This window comes from Mesoplodon densirostris, chromosome 14 (genome assembly GCF_025265405.1).
Source record: "Mesoplodon densirostris isolate mMesDen1 chromosome 14, mMesDen1 primary haplotype, whole genome shotgun sequence".
Classification (NCBI taxonomy): domain Eukaryota; kingdom Metazoa; phylum Chordata; class Mammalia; order Artiodactyla; family Ziphiidae; genus Mesoplodon; species Mesoplodon densirostris.
The window spans coordinates 20,414,315-20,440,357 of NC_082674.1; the positions used below are offsets into that span (position 1 = coordinate 20,414,315).

A 26,043-nucleotide genomic window follows, 5' to 3' on the forward strand; every position below is an offset into this window, starting at 1 on the left:
TACTATAAAGTTACTGGAAGAAAAACCAATCTATTCAAAGTAAGGACTCTAATTAAAGATAATAAAATTTTTTTTTTAAATAAAAAAAAAAGAAACCACACCATATACAATGGTAATGTGTTAATTAAGAGTCAAGGACTGGGACTTCCCTGGCGGTCCAGTGGTAAAGAATGTGCCTTACAATGGAGGGGACACAGGTTTGATCCCTGGTTAGGGAACTAAGATTCCACATGCTGCAGGGCAACTAAGCCCGTGCACTGAAACTAATGAGCTTGAGTGTCTCAACGAGAGAGCCCGCATGCTCTGGAGCCCATGCGCCCTCAAGCCCGTGCTCCACAACTAGAGAGAGAAAAACCCGCACGCCACAACTAGGGAGAAGCCTGCACGCCACAAGGAAGAGCCTGCATGCCACAAGGAAGAGCCTGCACACCACAACGAAGAACCCACGCACCACAACTAAGACCCGACACGGCCAAATAAATAAATAAATATTAAAAAAAAGAGAAAGAGTCAAGGATTATGAGTAATCCAACTCTGTGTACCTAAGTTTCGTAAGAAAAAAATATTTTTCTTGGTAAAAAAGAACTAGTGAAAAAAAATGAAGGAAACTGCAGACTAGATTTTCTGGAAAGGTAATAAGATGAAGCACCACATGACGTATGTATAGGAATTAACACTGGTTTACAGAACTTGTCTTGATATTTACCTCTGACCATAGTAGCTTTCAAAGAATTGTTCTTTCCAAGGCTCTACTTTTTTCTCCTTCTCAATCTCTTGTCGAATTCTCACCTGCATCTCAGGTGTAAACTCACCTGTATGTATCAAGGGGGAAGAAAAAGATATTCAATAGAAATATGCTATTTGCTACTTTCAACTATTTGTAAATCATGACAGACTCATGCAGGAGTCAGAATACTATCACATGAAAGTAACAAAAATTCCCCAAAATTCCCCACTGTAAGGGGAACTACCTAGGAGCCGTCAGTTGAAATAAAAACCCTTGCACGCCACTCCATGGAGTTGCCAGTGCGCAGCTGAAGTTAACTGGCCACATCTCTGGGCCTTCCTTGTAGCAACCCTCACCTCTGCTTCAAATATCATAGTCCCTCTAGATTTCTTACAAACCTTGAGTCTGTCATTTCTTTTCCACTGGAAAAATAGTCATCTGGTCATAGGCTTTCAGTAAATAATGCCACTGGACACTTTATTATTAAAAAGTCTGTTTCTCCAAGGCAACCTGTGTTTTAGGCCTGTTAGCTCTAACTGCATAATGAACAGTTATGGCCCTGCTTAAAGACATTTGAGGTTCCAGTAAAAAGGTAGGGAGTACGAATTCCCTGGTTGCTCAGTGGTTAGGACTCTGTGCTTTCACTGCCGTGGGCCCAGGTTCAATCCCTGGTTGGGGAACTAATATCCCACAAGCCGCATGGTGTGGCAAAAAACAAAAAAAGTGGGAGTTATTTTGGAGTTGTCAGTTTTCTAATTGTTCCAGAAACTGTACGGGTCTAGTGCCCTAGCAACAAGACACTCAATATGCCAAAGACCCAGCTGCTCTGAATATGCCATTTATTTTCAAAACTACCAACCACACCTCAATTCTTCCCACTCCATCAGTAGAGAACAACGAATGTGCTTGGTAGGCCATCTTCAAACCTGTGACTCAGATAGGCTGTTTTTTAATTCTCTAATACCCAGGACATTAGAGAATAAGAAGTGGAAATGGTAGATTTGAAGTTTAAGACCTCCTGGGGGTAAGAAGAGGGAAAGGAAAAGTGTGAGAGGATAGTGGATATCACAGTCCTAGGCATGTGAGTGGGAGAAGAGGGATCTGGCTGTCAGAATCCAACCCAGAACTTCTGAATTTCTGCTCTTTGCTTGTGTCTACTGTGCTTGATAGAATGAGGAATAAATAGTATTGAGTTCTGTTCACATGTATACAGTGTTCAAAGTTTTTGCTGCTCACGAAATATGATCGCATGACTATAGGTATAGCAGTGACTGCTCATATGCAAAAAAAAAAGTAACATAATAATCAAGGTATCACTGTTGATAATATTTACTTTTAAAAGTTGGGGAGTAGGGAACATAAATCCAAATTATTCTAAAAGAAAGTACTGGTAACAAGTATGTTTTAAAGTGCTCATGTGATTTTGACTCTTTCAGAAAAAGGGGGTCTCTGCTCAAGGAAATCTTTAAGGAAGAGAAAGGTTGAAAGTAATCAGTAAGAGATCCCTTCTACACAGAATTTGCCCTAAAAAGAAAAACAGGAAGGGAAAAGTCAACAACTACAGTGAAAAGTACAGATATTAAAAAAACCCACTGAAGCGCAGGCAAAACAAAATCATTGTTTTAGGGGCCCGGATGTCTGTATTTTAAAAAAATACCACAAGTGATTATAATGAGCAGTCAGGGTTAAGAACTGCTAATAGTGACCGATACTATATGCTACGCAAACGCAATCAATCACTTTTTTATGCCTTACAATATACCCTCTATAAATCTGTTAGATCAGAATTAGAAACATGGCAAAGTAGTAACCACAGTTAGCAATTCTTGATCATAACCTGTATTTATTAAAATGCTCTGGCTGCTACTGAACTGTATGCTGCAAATGGGTGAATTTTATAGTACGTGAAACATTTCTCAAAGCAGTTTTCTAAAAAGTTCTTAGTTTTTTAGATTCTTTTTACTGTTAGTTTCATTGAGATTGGGCAGCAAGAAAGAAGTTATCTCACTGCTTACCAAACCATGATTTACAGCACCATAAAATAACTCTAATTCTATATTCTGCTTATTAAAATTTCAATTCCTAGGCATTAAGCTAGAATTGATGAAACAGAATCTTTAGGAATAGGGCCTAAAAGTCTATATTTTTTTTAGTTTACCAGGTGACTTTAAACCCTTAAAGAAACATGCTGCTGAACTCCTTCTGGAGCCAAACCTGGTTACATGCTCTAAATAAAAGTCTAGCAATGTGTTTCACATAGAAGAGCTAGTTCTACCTTATGAAATGTTCTATCCTTTGCTTTCCAAAACTGGGCAAATACCCACTGAGGCTCAGAGGTGCAAATATGCCCTCCAAGTGCATACACATCCTAGGAGACACATAAAGTTGAACACTTACCTTCTGAAAGTCTTTCCTTCCAGCCTTGGGCTGCTGAAGTGAAGAACTCATTATTAAGGGCTGATCCATTTAACTTCATCAGACCATCTGGACCAACCTGGGTCAAAGAATAAGCCACAGAAAGCTTAGAAAGAAAGCCAATTGTATCATGTGGAATTTGACGTTCCTGTCCTTTTAGAAAAGAATGTGTGTAAGTCAAATTTTACAGAAACATGACTGTATCATATCATGCTGCTTATTATGGACACTTCTATTTTATAATGTAATATTATTTTTTTTCTAAAAAACTTCTTTCCTGTTTACTTCTCCTCCCTTCTTCCTCTCCTTTCAATTCCATTCCCCATTGGTTAATTATACTCAAAGAATCATCTGCAAACAAATACATATATAAGAGTTTTTTTCTGAGAGGTCCATTATTTGTTTTACAAAACTGTGACCAAGTTACATACACTACACTCTGAAACTTACTTTCCTCACACAATACAAGTGGAAGTCTCTCCAAGTCAACTAGCATAGTTTTAGCTCCTTTATAATAGCTGCAGATTGTTTCACTGTATGAATGTCCCTCAATACATTTACCAATTTCCTGATCATAAACATATATTTTGTTTCCAGTGCTTTCCCATAATCAACAAAGCTGCAATAAGCATTCCAGTAAAGATGAATATACTAGTGCTTTTTTCTATGGGATAGGTTCTGAAAGCAAAGAAATATTTGTGTGTGTGTGTGTGTGTGTGTGTGTGTGTGTGTGTGTAACTAAAAGACTATTAGATTATTTTCCAGAAAGGCTAATAAAATAATTCACATTTCTACTAGAAATACACAAGCATACTCCTTATCTTGTAAACAAGAGATATTAACATGGTATTTAATTTTTGCCTATTAATGAGTTTGAAATGATTAAAATTTCCTTCATCCTGACTACTAGAGTTTTGTGTATCTTTCTGCATGTTTATTGAACATTTAGATTTGCCATCTAGTGAAATGCCAATTCCTATTATTTGCTCATTACTCTATGAGGATGCTTATTTTTAACTATCTTGTGAGAATCCTTTGCATGTTATACATAGTAAAACTTCCACGTACTTTAAAGATATTTCCTCCAATCTATCTGTTCATTGACTTGATTTGTGATGTCTTGCCAAAAGGTTTTAAGATTCTTCTCTGCATTAGAAATTTTATTAACTGTCATTCTGCTCAAAGTTAATATCTAGATTTCTACCAGAATCTCTATGCAGATTTTTCATTAATAAAATGATCTTAAAATTCACATGGAAAAAAAATTAATATGAAAAACTGAGAGGGGGGAATTGCCTTTCCAATTATTAAGCATACCACACAAAGCCACTGCAATCAAAACAATTATTACTAGCATTAGAGTGAACAAAGAAATGAGTGAAAGAGGAGAGAGTGCCTATAAATATAAGCTGCCTGTAAATGAATAGAATATATAACAAAGATGGTATTTCAAACTGAGAGAAAAAGATGGTTATATAAATATGTACTGCTGGAACAATTGGCCATCTAGTCGGTAGAAAATACGCTGAGCCACAATTTCAGAACAATATAAAAAATATTCTAGATGGATTAAAAGACTAAATTTAAGCTTAAAGTCATAAACAATTTTTTGAAGAAAATTTAGGTAACTATTTGGACATCCTAGGGATTAAGGAACTCAACTCATTTTATTTTCTAAATCTGTCTGGGCCAATATTATTTTCCCCTGGCCCTAGAGCAGAAATTGGAAACTTTTCCTGTTAAGAGACAGACTACGAATAGGCCATATACTCTCTGTTGCAACAACTCAACTCCTGACACTGTGGCAGAAGTAGCTATAGATAGCATGCAGAAACTAATGGGAGTGGCTGAATGCCAATAAAACTTTATTTACAAAAACAGGCAGTGGGCTGAAATTGGCCTGTGGGCTACAGTTTGCTGGCTTCTGATTTGTACTCTATAGATTTGGCAAAGGAGTAACAGGCTTCCCTATGAGGACAGGTCATCCAACATCTCCCTGAATATTCCAGTGCTGTGCAAGTTTCTCCAAAACAAGTCAATCCATTCTACAATTTAATAGCTCCAACTGTTTAAAAAAATGTTATTTTATGGGCTTCCCTGGTGGCACAGTGGTTGAGAATCTGCCTGCCAGTGCAGGGGACACGGGTTTGAGCCCTGGTCTGGGAAGATCCCACATGCTGCGGAGCAACTAGGCCCGTGCGCCACAACTACTGAGCCTGCGCGTCTGGAGCCTGTGCTCCGCAACAAGAGAGGCCGCAATAGTGAGAGGCCTGCGCACCGCGATGAAGAGTAGTCCCTGCTTGCCACAACTAGAGAAAGCCCTCGCACAGGAACAAAGACCCAACACAGCCATAAATAAACAAATTAATTAAAAAACAAACAAACAAACAAACAAACAAACCAAAAATGTTATTTTAACTCCAAATTTGCTTCCTGGAGAAACGAAGAAGTTTACCTCTTCCAAAGATTGGCCTTCAAATATATGTGAAGAGAGATGTTTTAATCCACGCCCCTCCCTTATTCCTTTCTCTGGTCTAAATAATGTTTTTCGACTGTTCATTGTTGAGTATTCCATACACTAAAAGATGGTTTCCAATGTTTCATGCTAGTAATAACCAGAATTTTTGATAAACTCCAAATTTCATCTGACAATGAAGCAGAATTTCATTAATAAATTCACTAATAATTTCACTAATAAACCCCATACTCCATATTCTCAGATTACTATGTCCTCCCACCACAGTAACTGAAAAAGACAGGCAAGTAGCCTCTTATTAAAAATACCCCACAGGGGGCTTCCCTGGTGGCGCAGTGGTTGAGAGTCCGCCTGTCGATGCAGGGGACACGGGTTCATGCCCCGGTCTGGGAGGATCCCACATGCCGTGGAGCGGCTGGGTCTGCACGCCATGGCTGCTGAGCCTGTGCGTCCGGAGCCTGTGCTTCGCAACGGGAGAGGCCACAACAGTGAGAGGCCCGCATATCGAAAAACAAAAACAAAAACAAAAAAAACCCACAGGAATGGGAAGTTGGGTAAGTTTTAAAGTCCCTTTTAATTCCGAAATTACATGTGGCAATTCTCCTTCTAAGACAGGATAAGGGCCATTAGTCAAAAGACAGTTCTGAGGAACCCACACTAGAATTCTATAGATATATCCTCTGTTAGGTCTTGTGTTATTAGTCCCAACCTAAAATTTGAGTCTTTAAAAAAGATGAGAGCAATCTCTAGCAAGAAGAGAAGCTCTCTAAAAACTCTGCCAAAACTTCAGTCTCCTAACTTGTTCTAACCAAGAACTGGGCATCCCCAAAGCTATAATTTCTCCAAGGAGTGTTAAGGTGGGGAGAGCAGCAGCTGGGAAGGATCAGTTTTACTTCTTTGTCCCTACTGCTGGTAGTATACCTGACTTATCTGAACTCCCCAGAAATAGAATCTGACCTTTCACAGGTGCTGATTCATAGCAATATGAAATTGATATCAATACAGTCTAGTAGAAGAATGATTTTCAGAATGAGAAAGATTTAGTTTTGACTTTTCTATAGACTAGGGAATATATCTAGTTTTCTTACTGTAAACCAGGGAAAACAACTCTCTCTCATAATGTTTTTATAATAATTAGAAAAAAGTGGAGTGCCTAACAGATTACTTCGAATATAGTCAGGTACTTCTAAATAATCATTAATTAAAAAAAAATCTCAGAATTGAACAAACCTCACAAAATCATAATGATCCTTTTGCAGAGGAGGAAACAGAAGATCAAAAGGGGGAGTGACTTGCTAGTCACTCCTTCCTTGATGAAAGCCTAAGTCTTCGACTTTTGCCTTATTCCTGACCAACCTAAATCTCTCTGGTCCCTGCCTAGACTCTTCCAAACCTTTGGCATTTCTTCTGGGTACTGTTTTGTTTTTTTAAGGAATATAACTTATATTGGATTTCAAAACTTATTACTGAAGCAATAAATGTTTGTTTTAGAAAAATTTAACAAAATAAGGAAAAATAATTAACATTCTTAATCCCATCAAAAATCCATTAAAAAACCCCAGTGTAATGCCTTAAAAGACAATTCTTCCTCCTGAACTATATTCTGCGGATGTCTACATCCTAATATGATAGCTAGACAAATTTTATTCCATAATCTTGATATTTCTGATAAGAGGGTTCTTTTCCTTTATGAGCCTTACAGGGCCAACCTATTAAGAAATATTATTTCTTGTTTAACAACTTTGATATCACTTCTTTACAGGTACACACAAAAGCCATTTAAAAAGTCTTAAGGAGTTCTAAAGGTGATGATTGAAGGAAGCCCCAGATGGGTTATAAAACTGCTGATATGTCTGAAAGGACGCACCTGTCGATCCACCTCTGGAAGTAGTAGAAGCAGTCGCTGTTGGCAATCTCCAGGAAGGACTGAAAAGGTGTGTTTGTTGATTAGTGCTCGTAGGTTTGTATTAACCAGAATGGAGTCTGGTGTCTCAACATCAATTTCAGCACATTTAGTCCTCTTCATTTGCCCTATAAAAATGTGGAAAAGAATCACTTGGGCCTCCTTCACATTCCTGTTTCTATCTAAACTATACCTTCCTCTGCAGTGCAAAAAAACCACAGTTGTAAGTACTTTCAAATATCACACTGTGAAGAAGGTAACACTTCAGGTTCTCAGAAATAAAGCCAAGTTTTGTTCGTTCATAAAGGATAAAAGAATATAAGTTATCTTCCCTGCAAAAATGGAATAAAGTCTGTAAAAGTACATCTTTTCCCATACTAAAAATACATGGTATGTTTGAGACTCGATCATTTCTCAAATGGAACTAGGGAAGTTTATAATAAATAACACATACACAGAATGACTAAAAAATGGAAAAATTCAAATATATATATAAATCATACTGAGGCTCTTTTTCCCTTCCCGTGATAATTATTTTCATCAATTTTATTTGCATTAGCTAAAAATGTTATGATTGAATAGCTTAGCAGTCAACAGAAAATCTGTTCACAATAGGAAGGTTTCAGTCTTTCAAAACACTCATGGATTTGAATACACAGTTTAAAACTTTTGCACCAAAAAGACTAACTTGGAAAAATATTTGCAAGCCATGACAAAAGGTTACTGTTCTTTTTTTTTTTTTTTTTTCCCGGCTGCACTACACAGCATGCAGGATCTTAGTTCCCCAACCAGGGATCGAACACATGCCCCCTGCAAAGGAAGGGCAGAGTCTTAACCACTGGACCGCCAGGGAAGTTCCCGAAGGTTACTATTCTTGATATTAAATGTGCATCTATAAATCAACATGAAAAAGATAAATATCACCAAGAGAAAAATGAGCAAAAGGAATGAACATGTAATTCATAGTTGACTAACCATAAATAGCTGCTAAGGTATTAATATTTAAAGAAATGTCAGTTAAACTAATGAACATGTTTTGTCTATCAAATGGCAAATATTGCAATATAGTGATGGGACTATTCACGGAAAAAGCAAAAACCACTTTCAAATAATGCTGGTGGGGCTGAAATCAGTATAATCTTATTAGAAGAAAATTTAACAATACACAGCAAAATTTTAAGGTGCATGGGAATCTAGGATCCATAAATTCTACAATTAGGAATACTTGCATAAAGTTACACAGTCCTGGATGTGGGTAACCTCTGGCTCCTGGCAGAAACAAAAGTCATCTCCCTTGATAGGAAAGGATTCCCCTTAACTTAGGCCCATAGGATTCCTACAAATTAAAATCCAGCACTGCCTAACAAAGATTACCCTGACAAACCAGGAGGTATGCCAGTATGACAGAAAATAAGCAGTAACCAGAAATAAAAGATTTAGACCTAGAAGTACTGCTATCACAGAAATTGTCACATACATAGAATACAGAATAGCTATGTATAAAATAATTAAAGAAATAAAGAATGTAATTGTAAAGATGGGGCTAAAATAATCAGGAATGAACAAAAAGACTTTGAAAAACTAAATTTTAAAAACTGTTGAAATCAGATACCATGAGTGGATTCAACAGGAGGGAATTATAGCCAAATAATTTATCCAGAATATAGAAAAGACAGATAAAACATTTTGAGAGCTTTAGCAGAAACATGAATGACAGAATGAGAAGGTCTAATATATGTGTTTGACTGGAGACCCAGAAAGAAGAAATTAAGAGAATGGGAAAAGGAAATATTTGAATAATTTGCAGCAATACATTTACCAGAACTGATGAAAACCACAAACCTAAAGATCTAGAAGCAAAACATATTCAAAGCAGGATGAAAAGAAATCCATGCTTAGTAAAACTGCTCATCAAAGAACAAGAAATAGCTTGGAAGCATCCATAAGGAAGGGAAAGATTTCCTAAAAAGGAACAGAATAATGGCAAGCATTTTAACAACAAAGGAATCTGTAACAAATGGGTTAACTATAAAATGGTGAGAGAAAATAACCATCAATCTATAATGATATGTATACTAAACTCTCCTTCAAGAATGAACATAAAACAAAGATATTTATAGAAATAACAAAAATTGAGGGCATTTTCTACCAAGAGACATGCTCTAAATAAAGTTCTCAAAAACCTGTACTACAGGAAGGAAAATCACTGCAGATGGATGGGCTGGAATACAATGGAGAAAGATAGACATGCCTGCATAAAAGAATAGCATTGTAGTGCCTGATCTGTGAGATTAAAAACAAAGAAGCGAAACGTCAGATAATAATATTATTTAAGTCCAAATAGAAAAAGATCAGTGTTAAATTGTTATAAAGTACTTCCATAGTTCTGGAAGAAAATCAAGATGGCCACTTTTTTGCTAAAAGAATAAATCTTAAAAGTTTTCATCACAAGGTAAAAAAAATGTAACTGCGTGAGGTGATGAATGTTTACTTACAGTGGTAATCATTTCGCACTATATACAGATATAAATCATCATGTTGCACACCTAAAACTAATAGAACAGAAATAGAATGTATATGAAACTCAGCAGAGAGAGAAAAAAACTATGAAGGAATTAAAATGGACAACATATAAAAATACTAGCAAACCAAATCCAACAATATACCATGATCATATACCATGATCAAGTGGGATTTATCCCAGGGATGCAAGGATTCTTCGATATATGCAAATCAATCAATTAATGTGATATACCACATTAACAAACTAAAGAATAAAAACCATATTATCATCAGTAGATGCAGAAAATCTTTTGACAAAATTCAACACTCACTTATGATAAAAACTCTCCAGGAGGTGGCCATAGAGGGAACCTACCTCAACATAATAAAGGCCATATATGACAAACCCACAGCTATCATCATTCTCAGTTGTGAAAAACTGAACTTCCTCTAAGATCAGGAACAAGATACAGATGTCTACTCTCCCCACTTTTTTTTTTTTTTTTTTTTTTTTGTGGTATGCGGGCCTCTCACTGTTGTGGCCTCTCCCGTTGCGGAGCACAGGCTCCGGACGCGCAGGCTCAGCGGCCATGGCTCACGGGCCCAGCCGCTCCGCGGCATATGGGATCCTCCCAGACCGGGGCACGAACCCGTATCCCCTGCATCGGCAGGCGGACTCTCAACCACTTGCGCCACCAGGGAGGCCCTCTCCCCACTTTTATGCAACATAGTTTTGAAAGTTCTAGCCACGGCAATCAGAGAAGAAAAAGAAATAAAAGGAATCTGTATTGGAAAAGAGGAAGTAAAACTATCACTGTTTGCAGATGACACGATACTATACACAAAAATCCTAAAGGCTACCAGAAAACTACTGGAGCTCACCAATGAATTTGGTAAAGTTGCAGGATACAAAATTAATACACAGAAATCTCTTGCATTCCTATAGACTAACAACAAAAGATCAGAAAGAGAAATTAAGGAAACAATTCCATTTACCACTGCATCAAAAAGAATAAAATACCCAGGAATAAATCTACCTTAGGAGGCAAAAGACCTGTACTCAGAAAACTATAAAATGCTGAGGAAAGAATTCAAAGATGACACAAACAGATGGAGAGATATACTATGTTTCTGGATCAGAAGAATCAATACTGTCAAAATGACTATACTACCCAAAACAATCTACAGATTCAATGCAGTACCTATCAAATTACCAATGGCATTTTTCACAGAATTAGAAAAAAAATCTTTACAATTTGTATGGAAACACAGAAGACTCAGAATAGCCAAAGCAATCTTGAGAAAGAAAAATGGAGCTGGAGGAATCAGGCTCCCTGACTTCAGACTATACTACAAAGCTACTGTAATCAAAATTGCATGGTACTGGCATAAAAACAGAAATATAGATTAATGGAACAGGATAGAAAGTCCAGAGATAAATCCATGCACCTATGGTCAACTAATCTATGACAAAGGAGGCAAGCATATACAATGGAGAAAAGACAGTCTCAAGGAATTAATCTCCAAAATATACAAACAGCTCATGCAGCTCTATGTCAAAAAAACAAACAACTCAATCAAAAAATGGGCACAAGATCTAAATAGACAGTTCTCCAAAGAAGACATACTGATGGCCAAAAAACACATGAAAAGATGCTCAACATCACTAATTATCAGAGAAATGCAAATCAAAACTACAATGAGGTATCACCTCACACCAGGCAGAATGGCCATCATCAAAAAGTCTACAAACAATAAATACTGGAGAGTGTGTGGAGAAAATGGAACCCTTCTACACCGTTGGTGGGAATATAAATTGGTACAACTACCATGGAGAACAGTATGGAGGCTCCTTAAAAAACTTAAAAACTACCATATGACCCAGCAATTGCACTCCTGGGCATATATCTGGAAAAAAAAAATCACAACCCGAAGGGACACATGCACCTTAATGTTCATTGCAGCACTATTTACAACAGCCAAGACATGGAAGCAACCTAAATGTCCATCAACAGAGGAATGGATAAAGAAGATGTCATACATATATACAATGAAATATTACTCAGCCATAAAAAAGAATGAAATAATGCAATTTGCAGCAACATGGACGGACCTAGAGATTATCATACTAAGTGAAGTAAGTCGGAAACACAAAGACAAATATTATATATCACTTATATGTGGAATATAATTAAAAAGAAATACAAATGAACTTATTTACAAAACAGAAGCAGACTTATAGATATAGAAAACAAACTTATGGTTACCAAAGGGGAAATGTGGCGGAGAGGGATAAATCAGGAGCTTGGGATGAACACATGCACACTACTATATAAGACAGATAACCAACAAGGACCTACTGTATAGCACCGGGAACTCTACCCAATATTCTGTGATAACCTATATGAGAAAATCTAAAAAAGAATGAATGTATGTATATGTATAACTGAATCACTTTGCTGTATACCTGAAACTAACACAAAGTTGTAAATCAACTATACTCCAACAAAAAAATTTTTTAAATTATTTATTTATTTATTTAGGCTGCACTGAGCAGCATGTGGGGTCTTAGTTCCCCAACCAGGAATGGAATCTGAGCTCCCTGCAGGGGAAGGGTGGATTCTTAACCACTGGACCACCAGGGAAATCTCTCCAATAAAAATTAAAAAAAAAAAAAAAAAAAGGTTGAGGCAAGCCAAAAAAAATTTGTTATTCATTAAAAAAAAGAGAAACAAACAAAAAAATCAGGACAAAGATCAAGAAAAAAATAAGATTGTAGAAACAAGTCCAAATAGATTAACAATCATAATAAATATAAATGGATAAAATTCACCAAAGAAAAAAGATTTACATATTGAATTGAAAATAAAGAAAATTCAGCTAGCTATATGCTGTGTAAAGAGATATACCTAAAGTACAAGGACATAGAAATGAACAACGTAAAAATGTAACAGGCAAAAACTAACCATAGGAAAACTGGTGCACCTCTAGTAATATCAAATGAAAGACACTTTAAGTAAAACACTTAATCAGTGATTGACAAGGTAAAAAAAAGGGGGGGTTCAATCCACCAGGAACATTTTAAACTTGAAAATATCTAATATAAGGTAGCTTCAAAATATGTGAAATGAAAACTGATAGAACATCAGGGAGAACTGAACAAAGCCACCATTAGGATAGGAGATTTCAACACATCTCTCTCAATTATTAATAAATCAAGCCATACCAAAAGCAGCCCAAAAAACAAGGGGGGAAAAAGGCTGAACTATTTTTCAGATAAACAAGCTTGATCCAATCAACACAGAATTCTGTGTTGAATAACTACAGTACACTTATAAAGTTCAGTATTCCAAAATTGCAGGTCTCCATAAATTTGAAATATTAGTAGTAATTATAACAACAGTGATCAATGACAGCAGCAGTAAACACATTTATATAGGGCTTCCTAAGTGTCAGGCACTATTTTAAACACTGACATGTATTAATTTATTTTTCATACAACCCTATTCGCATGAAAGAAGATGAATTTTCATTTATTTCTTGGCCATTAGGTCAAACTTAAATATACCATGCCTTCTTTTTTTAGTTAAATTTTCCTAGTTGTGTTATGAAAGTCAGAAATTCTTGGCCCATACTTTCTTAATTTTGTAACTCCACGTTTCAACTGCAATTGAATGAAGACACTAAAATTGTGACTTTAACTGAATTTAAGTAGAATATTGGCTCTATAAGGAAGAAACTTTGTTCTGTTTATCACCACATCTCTTGGGCCCTAAACCTGTGCTTGGCATAATAGTATACCTTCTATAAGTATTTGTTGACTAAATGAATATTTTTATTTTTTTAATTTTTGGCCACGCCACACACCATGTGCGATCTTAGTTCCCCGACCAGGAATCGAACCTGTGCCCCCTGCCTTGGAAGCATGGAGTCTTAACCACTGGAGCACCAGGAAGTCCCAATAAATGAATATTTTTAATCTGTGGCAGTGCGACTGATGCTCAAAAGGCATATTTAGTTTAAGGGAGATACTGTCTCTAAGAAAAATGTACCAATTTACAATCCCACCTAGATTCAAACCAGATTTTTACAAAGAACTTGTCTGAAAATATTAATTCTATTCTCACACTTAATAGTTTGGAAGGGTCTGTTTTATATAAATGAATGTAAAATAACTTTCCTTTAGAATTTTGTTGGCATTGCTGCACTATCGTTTAGCTCCTATGTTGCTGTTGAGATGTCTGCCATCCCAATTCTTGAATCTTTATATGTGAACTACTTTTTTCTGTTTAGAATCTTCTCATTATCCTAGATGTTTTGAAATTTCAAAAGAATGGTCTTGGAACAGGTTTCTTTATGTTCATGTTTCTTGACAGGAATCACGTACTTTCAGTCTGGAATCTGTGGCTTTCAATTCTACAGAATTTTCTTGTATTATTTCTCTTATCATTTACCTTCCTTTCAATTTCTGTTCTTCCTTTCTGATACTCCTACTATTTAAGACATTGGACAGCCTAGATTGGTGTTCCTACTTTCTTACCTTCTCTCTCCTTTTGAATCTCTCCTTTGACCTATGTTCTGGGAAATGCCTTCACCTCTTTTAGTATTTCTATTAAAATTTTTTATTTTTGCTACCATGTTATTTAATATCCTGGTATTCTTTATTTTCTGATTTTTAAAATAGTATTCTGTTCTTTCATGGGTGCAGTTATCATCTTTTCTTTCTGTGGATATTATAGTTTTTAAAGTTATTTGTTTATTAAGTTTTCTCCTTCCTGAACTGTCTGTTTCTTCTGAGTCTGTTTTTCAGATTCTCTCATGACGGAGATTTTCTTCAAAGGTGATCCTTAGTAATTACAAGTAAAAGAGAGGCACTAAAAAGACTGACTGAAAATTTTAGGTGCCTGGGTGCATCTTGTAGACTGGTGAGCTCCACAGAAGTATGATCAAGATGATCTCTTTTAGTTGCGAATCTATAAATTTGCCTGCAGATTTTTTTTCTGAGGCTATTCAATTTCTTTAGGTACCAATCCCACAATCTCTTGCTGAAGCATAGGTGGGGAGGAGGAACAGAGTAATGGAGGTAGAAATATGCCTCACTACTAACATTCTGGAAACCAAGCAAGCAGGAGGATCACTATTTAGTATTTGTATTTTACTTGATTTCCCTGAGTCCGGTACATTGCCTCATTATCTGTCCTCAGTTATGTGTGGTGTCTCTGAATTTCAAGTCTAGATGGTTTAATTTCACCTCAAAATAAATCTCCTGTCTCTTGCTAGGCTGAGGCATCAAACTTCTTCTTATTAACTTCCAAAGGTTTTTCTTCTCAACCCTATGCTTCATCTGTCTCTACTATGAGAAGGATACCTCAATCCTTGATATTGGCATCTCCAATGCATAAACCCTTCTGGTGCTCTACAGGCTCAGCTGGCTTGCTGACTACTGGCATCTGCTCCTCAGCTCTGTGAAAGACTCCATCCAGTTTTTTTATCTTTCAAAATCTGTTGATATTTCCTGTCCATCTGTTGTCTCCTTGTTTTCTTCACCCTAATGGGTTTAATCTTTTGTATTTCCATATTCTCATTTTATAGTGGGATTTTAGAAGAAGCAGGAAAAGGGGTTCAGTTTGCCATGTTTAATTATAAGCCCTTCTACCTTTCTGTACACAGAGACAAAAGGTAAATAATGCTGGATAAAGAAACCTCTTGTCAGAAAGAGAAATAAACCACAAAATGGCTGATAACAGATCTTATTCTGAATGACGTTTGATAGGATAGGAAGAACATGAAAACAGTCAAGAGCTCAGAGGTGAACAGGAAGGAGCAATTAAGTCAAACAGTTGATGTACTTCAAACACAGAGTTGAAAATTTAAGGTGCGAGAACTCAGGTCTTTGTAAATTAACTTACTTGTGTGAAGCCTGTCAGACCTCTGGAATGACTTCTTTCCCAGGCCTAGCAAAGGATTTTCCACTTTAACTGAAGAAGAAAAGCTAGAGTTTGAGTTCTGAGGGCTGCTTGACTGTCCGTCAGATTGCTTTCCTTCCCATATCGCTAGGGGAAAATATATATATAAAAATATATTAAAAAATATATAAAATATGACCCTGAGGGTATAAACAGAAACTAAACAATCAATCAAATGAACAATTAAATCATTCAATGCTAACCAAAGGAGTTATGTATGAGGCAATGTGACCCTTCAAATGTGTTCTGAGTCTGAGAATTAGGAGTCAAAAAGTAAAATAAAATCCCTTTCCTTCTCCCAGCACATTATTTGCTTCTGGTGGTAAATTTCCTTCCTAACAAAAATGCAAAGTTCTGCAAGACAGTTTAAATCTGGCCAACTCATATGATCAGCTGGCATCAAACTAAATTGTGTAATAAAATACAAAGCCTGTATCTAGACCAGTTTAAATTCAAAACAAAATAAACAACAACAACAAAAAGTCCAAAGGCCTGTGGATATGTCCAATGGAAACCCGAATGTATCATGAATTCTTAGGAAAACCTTTTATTTTTAAAGGAGAGAACCAGTGAAGAGTTCAGTGTGAGCATCTTGGAAACACCAGCTTTATAAGGTGACTAATTAGAGGCTTCCAAATATTATTAGTGTAGACATATTGGAAGTTAGTTACTGATCTTATTCTAACATGCAAATCCCAATGATGTATTTTTTAACAACTGTAGGATTACTCTGCATAAATTTCCCCCTTTACTTTAGAAGGATTTATACTGATGATTTGGCAGTAATATAATACAGTAATTTAAAAATAAAGGACATAGTATATGAATTTGGTCTACGAAACTACTGGAAAAAGAAACTTTCACTGAAAAGACATTCAGTCTGCCTACCAGGTTTGGCAGGTACAGAATCACTGGCTGCTTTGACAGTCTTCAGAGACAGGTGCTGGTTGGAGGAGATGGACACGCTTGGCCTGCATTGCTGCTGCTGCTGTTTCTTCTGCTGTTGCTGTTTTAGAGCCTATAAAGAGAAAACTGACTGTAAGAAACAAAACAAATCAGTTTTTAGTAATCACAAAAAAATAAATGACTTTAAGTGGTGAAGAAGAGTATGCTGATTATCCAAGTTCTTTGAAATCCATCAAAGTAAACAAAAATCTAAACTAAACTAATTAAACACAAGGCTTAAATAATCCTTAAGAGTTTGGATATTTTCTTTTTACCGATGTTCTCCTTTAAGTAAATGTGAGAAATTGTCATTACCATTTTTAGAGCTTAAAAATCACCAGTAAGCCATGGACTTCTCATACTTGTAGTAGCAGAGAATTAGATGTTTTCAATCATTCTGAGAACAGAATTCTAAGCCCTGGACCAAGAAGAGTCCCATTTGCATCAACTTTAGGTAGAAATGTAAATATTTAGCTTACGTATGTTTCAGAGGTTCTGCATTTGAACAAAAGGTTGCAAATAACTACTTGAATTTGATCTCAGGTAAGAGCAGTAAGATTTGGCCCAATGACCAAATAAATCTCAGCAATTTATAGCAATGCAGTAAACTGAAGGGAAGGAAGATTGGAAAACATGGGTTCTAAGAACAGTGTGATTCCTTCTGGTTATTTCAGAATATTGTAATTTCTATGACGTTCTTAGTTTAGAGAATATACTAAACTATTTAGAATGAACAGAAAGACAAATATCTTCCCAGATTTTAACCATAAAGATATATAAAGGCTATTTTTAAACTCAAGGGTTTAAAAAGAAAAAAAGACAGAAACTAAGAAAGTAAAACTACATTTCAGGAAAAAGTTAAACATCTACGACCTCATTAAAATGCCAGTTTAAGCTTTAACCTTCACGACCATCATGTACAAAAGTGTGGAATAACTGCCTTCTTGTCTCCCGTTCCCTTTTCACAATATGGTTTTCTCCTTTTCACATTCACATATACCTCTGGCTATGCCATGCAAGCACAGTGGCAACACTTGATCTCCTTGATCTAAGCTGTCAGTGGAGAAAAGAAACTGAGAGAGTCAGGTATCTGGCTTACACTCACCTACATTTATAATAGGTGAGGCAGAAGCATAATGTCAGTGTTGTCTGATCACTGATTACAGCCTGTCTCTCATTCTTTGCAATCAGAACAGAAAATGTCTGTAAGCTTCCTGTGTGGCAGCCATTAGTATTCATTCCTTTCTATTCACAGTACCTAGGTCATTCTAAGTTAATGCAAAATTTAATAGAACCACTTGATCTTATCTATTTCTGCTATGATCATGTAAATTCAGATATATGATGAAAACAAAATAACTTGCAGCCTCTCTGTTTAAGAACTGTACTCGGTTTTCCCCTCCCTCAGTAGCTTACAAACCCTGTTCTAATTCTGTTTAAATTTTTTTTTTTTTTTTTTTTTTTTTGCGGTATGCGGGCCTCCCACTGTTGTGGCCTCCCCCGTTGCGGAGCACAGGCTCCGGACGCGCAGGCTCCGGACGCGCAGGCCCAGCGGCCATGGCTCACGGGCCCAGCCGCTCCGCGGCATATGGGATCCTCCCAGACCGGGGCACGAACCCGTATCCCCTGCATCGGCAGGCGGACTCTCAACCACTTGCGCCACCAGGGAGGCCCTAATTCTGTTTAAAATTTAAAAAGCAAACAACAACAAAAAAACCTTCACTGGGGTAAAGGATAACTTACACTGAAATAAGTTTTCTCACCTAATAATATGAAAAACATATACTGGAGGCAAGGCCTTACTTTACATACCAACAATCTAATTTATATAATTTCTCATACTGGTATTCCTTAAAGAAATACAGTATTTGACTCCTGAGATTACAGGAGAATAACACGGAGTAGTATATATGTCATGAATAAGCTAACAAGTTTTACTAAAATACTTGCCTCTTCTCTGTGGAAAAGAGGCATCTCATACTTCTTTTTTTTTAAATTAACATCTTTATTGGAGTATAATTGCTTTACAATGGTGTGTTAGTTTCTGCTTTATAACAAAGTGCATCTCATACTTCTTAAACTCTTGCAAAGAATGTGTAAAAATACAAGTGCTGCAGGATACCCAGGCAGATTGTAATTAACCTTATCAAATTTTTGGACATCTTTTAATAAAAGCACTTTTGGTTTAAACACTTTAAGACCTACTTAATTTAAAAAAATTTATCTCATCCATCTATCTATCTATCTATCTATCTATCTATCTATCTATCTATCTACCTACCTACCTACCTACCTATCTATATAGGGCCACACTGCACAGCTTATGGGATCTTAGTTCCCTGACCAGGGACTGAACCTGGGTCCCAGCAGTGAAAGCGCTGAGTCCTAACCACTGGACAGCCAGAGAACTCCCTTAAAATTTTAATTAAACAGTTATGACATGAATACATTTTTACCATTTAATTCAAACATAAAGCTAAACTCTCTTTTGCCCAGCACTCAGTCTTGTTCCCCAATCCTCAAAGATAACCACAGTCATCAATTTATTTTTCCTTATTGAGCTTTTTTTACACTTACATTATATGTATGTGTTTGTGTGTATATACAGATTCATATTTCCATTAAAAATATACTATTGTTCTGGGTATATATGTGGCTATGTGTATGTTTTTAATGAATGTTGTAACACACTTGATTTTAATGATTAAACATTATAGTGTGATGGTGTTTCCATGTCTATGCATACAGAAAAACTTAATTACAAGGTAAACTTTTAACCCTGTATAATTTTCTAGCATATGGATATGCCGCTGTTTATTAAGGAATTCATATATATATATATATATATATATATATATATATATCCACTTGCAAGTTTTTGCTATTACAAACTTTAATGCAAACATTTTTCTGTGTGTGTTATGTATATAAGTATGTATGAATACATACATTTTTCTAAGATAAGTTCCCAAATATTTAACTACTTAGTCATGGGGGATATGCATTTAAAATTTTAATAAACATAAAATTTCTCTCCAAAGTAGCTGTAAGAATTTATATTCCACCAGCAAACTACAAGTAGTCATTTTCCCACATACTTGACAGTGCTTGTGCTTGATGTTATAATTAAGCTGTATTATATATACTAATCTGAGGATAAAATTAGTCTGTGTCCTTAATTATTAGTCAAATTTAAATTTACTGATAATTTGCATTTCAAAAAATAGAAAGCAAGTTCTTTGAAAAGCCCAATAAAATAGTTGGCAAGTAACACTGAGAAAAAAGAAGATACATCACAAATGAACAACAATGATGAACAAAAGAGAAACATAAAAAGCAATACTATGTACAACTTTATACGAATATTTGAAAAAAATCAAGTGAAATGGAGCATTTTCTAAGAAAAGTAAATTTCCAAAATTGGCTCAAATATCTGAAAATCAAGAGACCAGTAGTAGTAGATGAAATTGAAATGCTAGGAAAACAGTTGTAAAAGTGAGATTTGCAGAACTTTCAGGGAAAAAAATACTTTCTATGATTTTTTCCAAAAATCAGAAAAATAATAGAGGGCTATACAACTTATTTTAGATGCTAAGAACAATCCTGATTCCAAAACTGTATAAGGATAGTACAAGAAAATAACAAAATCGAAGCTAAAATCTTAAATAAGAAAATTCCATTAACATATTAAAAATTATATAACAAACATATAGGGTTTATTCCAGAGAGCTACACAATACATTAACATTAGAAAGTCTAGCCCTGGAGTTCCGTATATTGGTTGACTTAAAGAGAAAGGCTACCTGATCATCTTCATAAATTCTGAAGAAACTCAACCTGAAAAATTCAATACCTACTCTTAATTAAACACACACACACATACACACACCCCTCATAGCAAATTGGAAACTAATCAGGAACTTTTAAAATGTGATAAAAAGAGTATCTACCATAAACCTATTAACACAGAGGTGCATAACTTATTAAATACAAAGTGGGAAACCACACACAATTTCTCCCTAACGTTCTTTCAAGAAATTTTCACTGACTGCCAGAATCATGCATTTTTAATGTAGGAGATTATAATTCTGATAAACAGAATAGCATGATTACCTGCTTTAGTGCCTTCTTGCTGTGCTTCTGTGACGGAGAAATGACTTTACCTGCTGGAATGGTGGGTGATGGGCAGCCTGACTGAGGAGAGGATGGTTGTGACAGTCTAGACGATACTAGGGGGGGAAATGACAATGAAAAGTTTTGTTATTAGAGTTGATATCAAGCACCATTCCTTCCCCAATCATATGCTGCTACCTGTATTAAGAACTGTGACCAAACACTTTTGGGAAGGATCTTCTTTTTGGAGTTCTACTGCAAACAGCCTCCCTTTTCAGTTTATTTCCTCAGAAAGCTCTAGTGAAGGATGATAGGATGGGGAAGGGATGGATGTTAGTATTCATTACTTTTCATTCTTTAATTTTTCAATAGAATTGACTGAAGAAGCAGGAAGTAGAATATAAACCATGAGTCATCAACTAAGATAAAACTTAGAAAAGATGCTAGAGCCTGTTGGACAGTATCTATGTTCTTAAGGTAAATCTAATAACAACATGATATTGTGGAAGAGCCCTGGGTTGATAGAATGGGTTCCAGTTTTCCCTATCTTTAAAATGGAAGGCAATAAGGCCATTCCACCTCAAACACTACCATAGCTTTAATTTTTATATTCCTTCATCTCTTACATCAATAGTTTTAGGTCTACCCATGTGAAAGGGTACTTTAGGATTTCTCTGATGGAATCAGTGTAGGTTTGCACAGGATGTAACCACTCTCTACTTCATCACCAGCTGTTTTATACCTCATCAGAGCTTAGCCAAACCTTAGTATTATGTGAATGAGGGTTTTCCCTTCAAGGGCCTATACCTCTTATAATAAATAGCAATTAGATCTTTATGTTCTATAAAGTTCAACAGTGTATTATTTATGATACGAGATAACAAAAGAAATTGCTGATTCAGACCCCTTAATAATAAAAATAATAATCACTACTGCTAGTGATGACTCTCAAAGAATCCATGTTTACTAATGCCTTCTTTCAAAGTAGCTGGACTGAAAGGGCCTGGATAGCAAAATGGCATCTCATGGTATGGCTAACGAGTCTCAAGATACCATATGAAGTATGCTGGCAGGTAGCTACCTGACATAAGAATGTAGAAACATGGTTCACTGGAATATATAAGTTTTGGAATACGGCATTTCAATGGACTCTTAGATGTCCTAAGAAAGGAATGCACAGTAGACAACATTTAAAGAGGACAACAGTGGACAATTTTAAGAAGAAGACCTATCATAGTTAGATATAGCTTTGTATCCCAACCCTTATAATAAGGTTATATATGGGAAAGAACTGACATACAGTAAGCGTGGCGTTAAAAAAAAATTCACCGTAATATACAATACAAAAAATGGAGCTGGATAATTCTTGAGATGGTTAAGCAACAAAAAGAAACCATATCTTTAGTGCACTTAGATGTTGACCAATATTTTAAAGTAACAGTTTCACTGAGATATAACTTATATGCCATACAATTCACCTAAAGTGTACAATTCAATGGCTTTTAATATATTTGCAAAGTTGTGTAACCATCATCACAATCAATTTTCATCACCCACGAAAAAAACCCTGTACTGGTTAGCTGTCACTCCTCTTTCCCCAACCCACTCCCCTAGTCCAAGGTAATCACCAATCTGTTTTTTGTCCCTATGCACTTGCCTATTCTGGACATTTCATATAAATGGTATCATACGGTATGTGCTGTTTTGTGAATGGCTTTTTTTACTTAGCATGTTTTAAAGATTCACCTCTGTTAGAGCATGTATCAATACTTTATTCCTTTTTATCATCAAATAATATTCTATTGTATGCATACGCCACATTTTGTTATTCATTAGCTGATTTGACGTTTGAGTTGCTCAAAAGGACATTTGAGTTGCTTCCACTTTTTGCCATTACGAACACTCGTTTGCAGAATTTTGTGTTGGACATATGTTTTCATTTCTCCTGGGTTCATACCTAAAAGTGAAATTGCTGTTTTTTTCAGTAACTCTATGTTTAAACTCTTTGAGGAAGTGCTAAACTGATTTCCAAGATGGCTGAACCATTTTTTACAATTCCACCAGAAATGTATGAGGGTTCTAATTTCTCCACATCCTTGTCAATATTTCATACTGTCTGTCTTTTTGATTTGACCAATGTTTTTAAAGGGAAATTATGAAAATAAAGCTAAAAACTATTAATATTTAACTATATTTATTTTCTTTTTAATGGTTTGCAGAAATCTGAGATTATTCATGTCCTCACCTGTCCCAATAACTGTCTGAAAATAAACAGAAAACAAACGATCAAGCCAAAATGACCCCATTAAAGAACATAAGAATTCTACTTTGTAGCCTGGAAAAGAGATAATAAAGCTATCTGTAATTACCAGGGCAAACTGTTTAGAATGTTTCCCTTTAAGGCAAAAGCCCTTTCTAACAAATGAATCCATAAACATATCTCAAAGCCAACTGAAATAAATCAAGAAAATTCCAGGACCCACCAATGAGGAATACCTCCCAGTACTTAATGCCAAGTACTGGTCTCATAACTTTAATGAAACTTAAACTTTACTCTAACTTTTAAATACTAAAGGTTCAGAACTACAAACAGCAAATAAGATTTAAACACATGTTGAGAAACTCATCTCTTTTAATTCCTTTTAGTGTCTACATTGTCTCCAAGACACGTAACTTTATTAGAGCAACCATGAATTTAAACATTGTCTATGTGCCTAATGGTGCGCTAGGTTTATTTGAGCAGAATTTCATTGAACTCTTGTAACTACTCTCTAAGATGGGTACAACTTCTCTTTCTACCCCCACCCAATCTCCTCCAATTCTATCCTCTGAGATAACTAAATAATATAGTTGGGATGGCATCCTTGCTGACATTTTTCTATGCAAAAAAAAAAAAAAAGAAAAAATTTCAAGGATATACATTTATAAATAAATAAATATACACACCTGCATATTGTGGTGGTATTATTGAAATTTTCCCTATCTGGAAATTTAATTAGCCTGACAAAGGACACAGCTAGTAAGGAGCACAACCAAGATTTGGACTTTGTATAGTTTCAGAATGAGTTAGTACTTGTAGTGAGCTAAGTGGTGGCCACCAAAAGTCATGTCCATGTCCCAACCCCCAGAATGTGGAAATGTTACATTATTTGGAAAAGGAGTCTTGGCAGATTTAATTAAGGATTTTGAGATAAGGAGATCATCCTGGATTATTCCAGTGGGCCTTAAATCAAATGACAAGTGACCTTAGACACAAGACAGGCACAGAGGAGAAAGCCATGTGGACAGAGGCAGAGACTGGAGGATGTGGCCATAGGGAAAGTATGTCAGCAACCACCTGAAGCTAGAAAATACACAGAACAGACTTCTCCCTTAGAGTCTCTGCAGGGAGTACAGCCCTGCTGACGCCTTGACTTCTGACTTCTGGCCTCCAGAACTGTGAGAAAATAAATAAATTTCTGTTGTTTTAAGGCTCCTGGTTTGTGGTAATCTGTTACAGCAGCCTCAGAAAAGTAATACAGCACTTAAAACTGATTTTATTTTTTTAAGTATCAACTCATAGATGTTTACATATTTGAAATGTTTACATCATTAGCAATTATTAAAAATTTGGCACTCAAACTGTGCACTTTTGGGGTAGTGGGAGTTCCGTCAAGTTGTAAACCATCTTTGGGACATGGCCCCAGCAGTATCCAACCACTTCCTTGCTATCTGGCACAGAAAGAGTCCTAGGAAAATCTTGCATAATTTTTTTGCCCAGACTTGGAGCACTCCCTTCTCCAAGGAGACCCGATACCTTTTTATTGAAAATGGTATTAAAACACTGCACTTGATGCTACTCAGTTACCACTGGTTCTAGGACTTTTCAGTTACTGGGACAAAAAAAAAGAATTTTTGTCAAAGGAAAAACTTTTTTAAATTCATGCAAAAGATAACAAATCGGAATTTACGATTACAGCATTGTCACTTAACTTTTCTGATTTTATATTTCTATAGCTTTTCTTCCCAGATAATCCTGGTTTCTAATAACATTACTGTAACTATTAACTTGTTTTCTATTATAGATTTAATTTCAAAGAAATCATATCAATATAATTACTGAAAAGAAGACTACCGAAGGCAGTTTAAGATTTCTGAGTTTGGTCTCCCACACCTAAGACATATCCTACAGTAACTTACCTATGTCATTATGTTCAAATTTGACATATACTTGAGTTTGCTTTAAGTTGTCTGGTATTTCTAGAAAGTGCGTTTTAAAATTTTAATTGGTTTAATTACGTAAAACTATAAAACAAGTTACTTTCATATAAGTCTAGCTCCCTCCCCTGTCTACAGAAACTTTATTACCTCCTTTCCATTAAAGGAAATAATTTATATTAGTTTTTATCCTTCCATTGTTTTTTATTTGCATTTTTGTTTTGGTGAAAACATTGTGTGTGTGTGTGTATTTTAATATGTTAACTCACTTCTTTAAGCAAAAAAACACATGTACTAGAAATTGTCCATACCCTTGATTTTTAAAATATAATCAATATAATATATCCTGGGGAAGAGAACAGAATAGAACATAAGAGATCTTCCTTTTAACACCTGCAAAAGATTCCACTGGCAGATGGACCATAATTTCTTCAGCTGGACTCTTATTTTGGTAATTTCTAGTCTTTTGCTCTTATTACTACAATGTCTTAACCAGCAGTTTCTAAGGTGTTGTACCAAGAACAAAACCATCACTATCTAAAAATCTGTTAGAATGCAAATTACTAGATCCCAGCCCAGATCTACTGAACCAGAAACTCCAAAGGTGGGGCCCAGGAATCTGCATCATAATAAGCTCTCCAGGTGATTCTGATGCATGTTCAACTATAGTATATACTGAGAAACAGTTTTCCAAAGTGGTTATACCGATTTATACTCCTACCAGCAATATATGAGAGTTCCAACATAATTTACCACATAAACAGAATAAAGGAAAAAAATATATCTACTGAAATAGCAG

At 35.7% G+C, this 26,043-nt stretch overlaps 1 protein-coding gene across 2 annotated transcripts in view; it reads right to left on the reverse strand.

Annotated features, from left to right (window-relative positions):
* The window catches only part of ASXL2 (ASXL transcriptional regulator 2), a 128,595-nt gene that overhangs the window by 12,756 nt on the left and 89,796 nt on the right, over positions 1-26,043 (reverse strand). The window contains exons 1-7 of one of the 2 annotated variants that reach the window (XM_060117217.1): positions 21,246-21,319; positions 21,048-21,163; positions 16,878-17,007; positions 15,933-16,076; positions 7,486-7,649; positions 3,125-3,221; positions 707-812 (exon numbers count right to left, since the gene is read on the reverse strand). In XM_060117217.1, the coding sequence (XP_059973200.1) occupies positions 707-812; positions 3,125-3,221; positions 7,486-7,644 (362 nt within the window). In that variant the 5' untranslated portion in view covers positions 7,645-7,649; positions 15,933-16,076; positions 16,878-17,007; positions 21,048-21,163; positions 21,246-21,319. Of the gene's footprint in view, positions 1-706; positions 813-3,124; positions 3,222-7,485; positions 7,650-15,932; positions 16,077-16,877; positions 17,008-21,047; positions 21,164-21,245; positions 21,320-26,043 lie in introns of those variants that run through there. The other variant, XM_060117216.1, reaches the window with a different exon arrangement.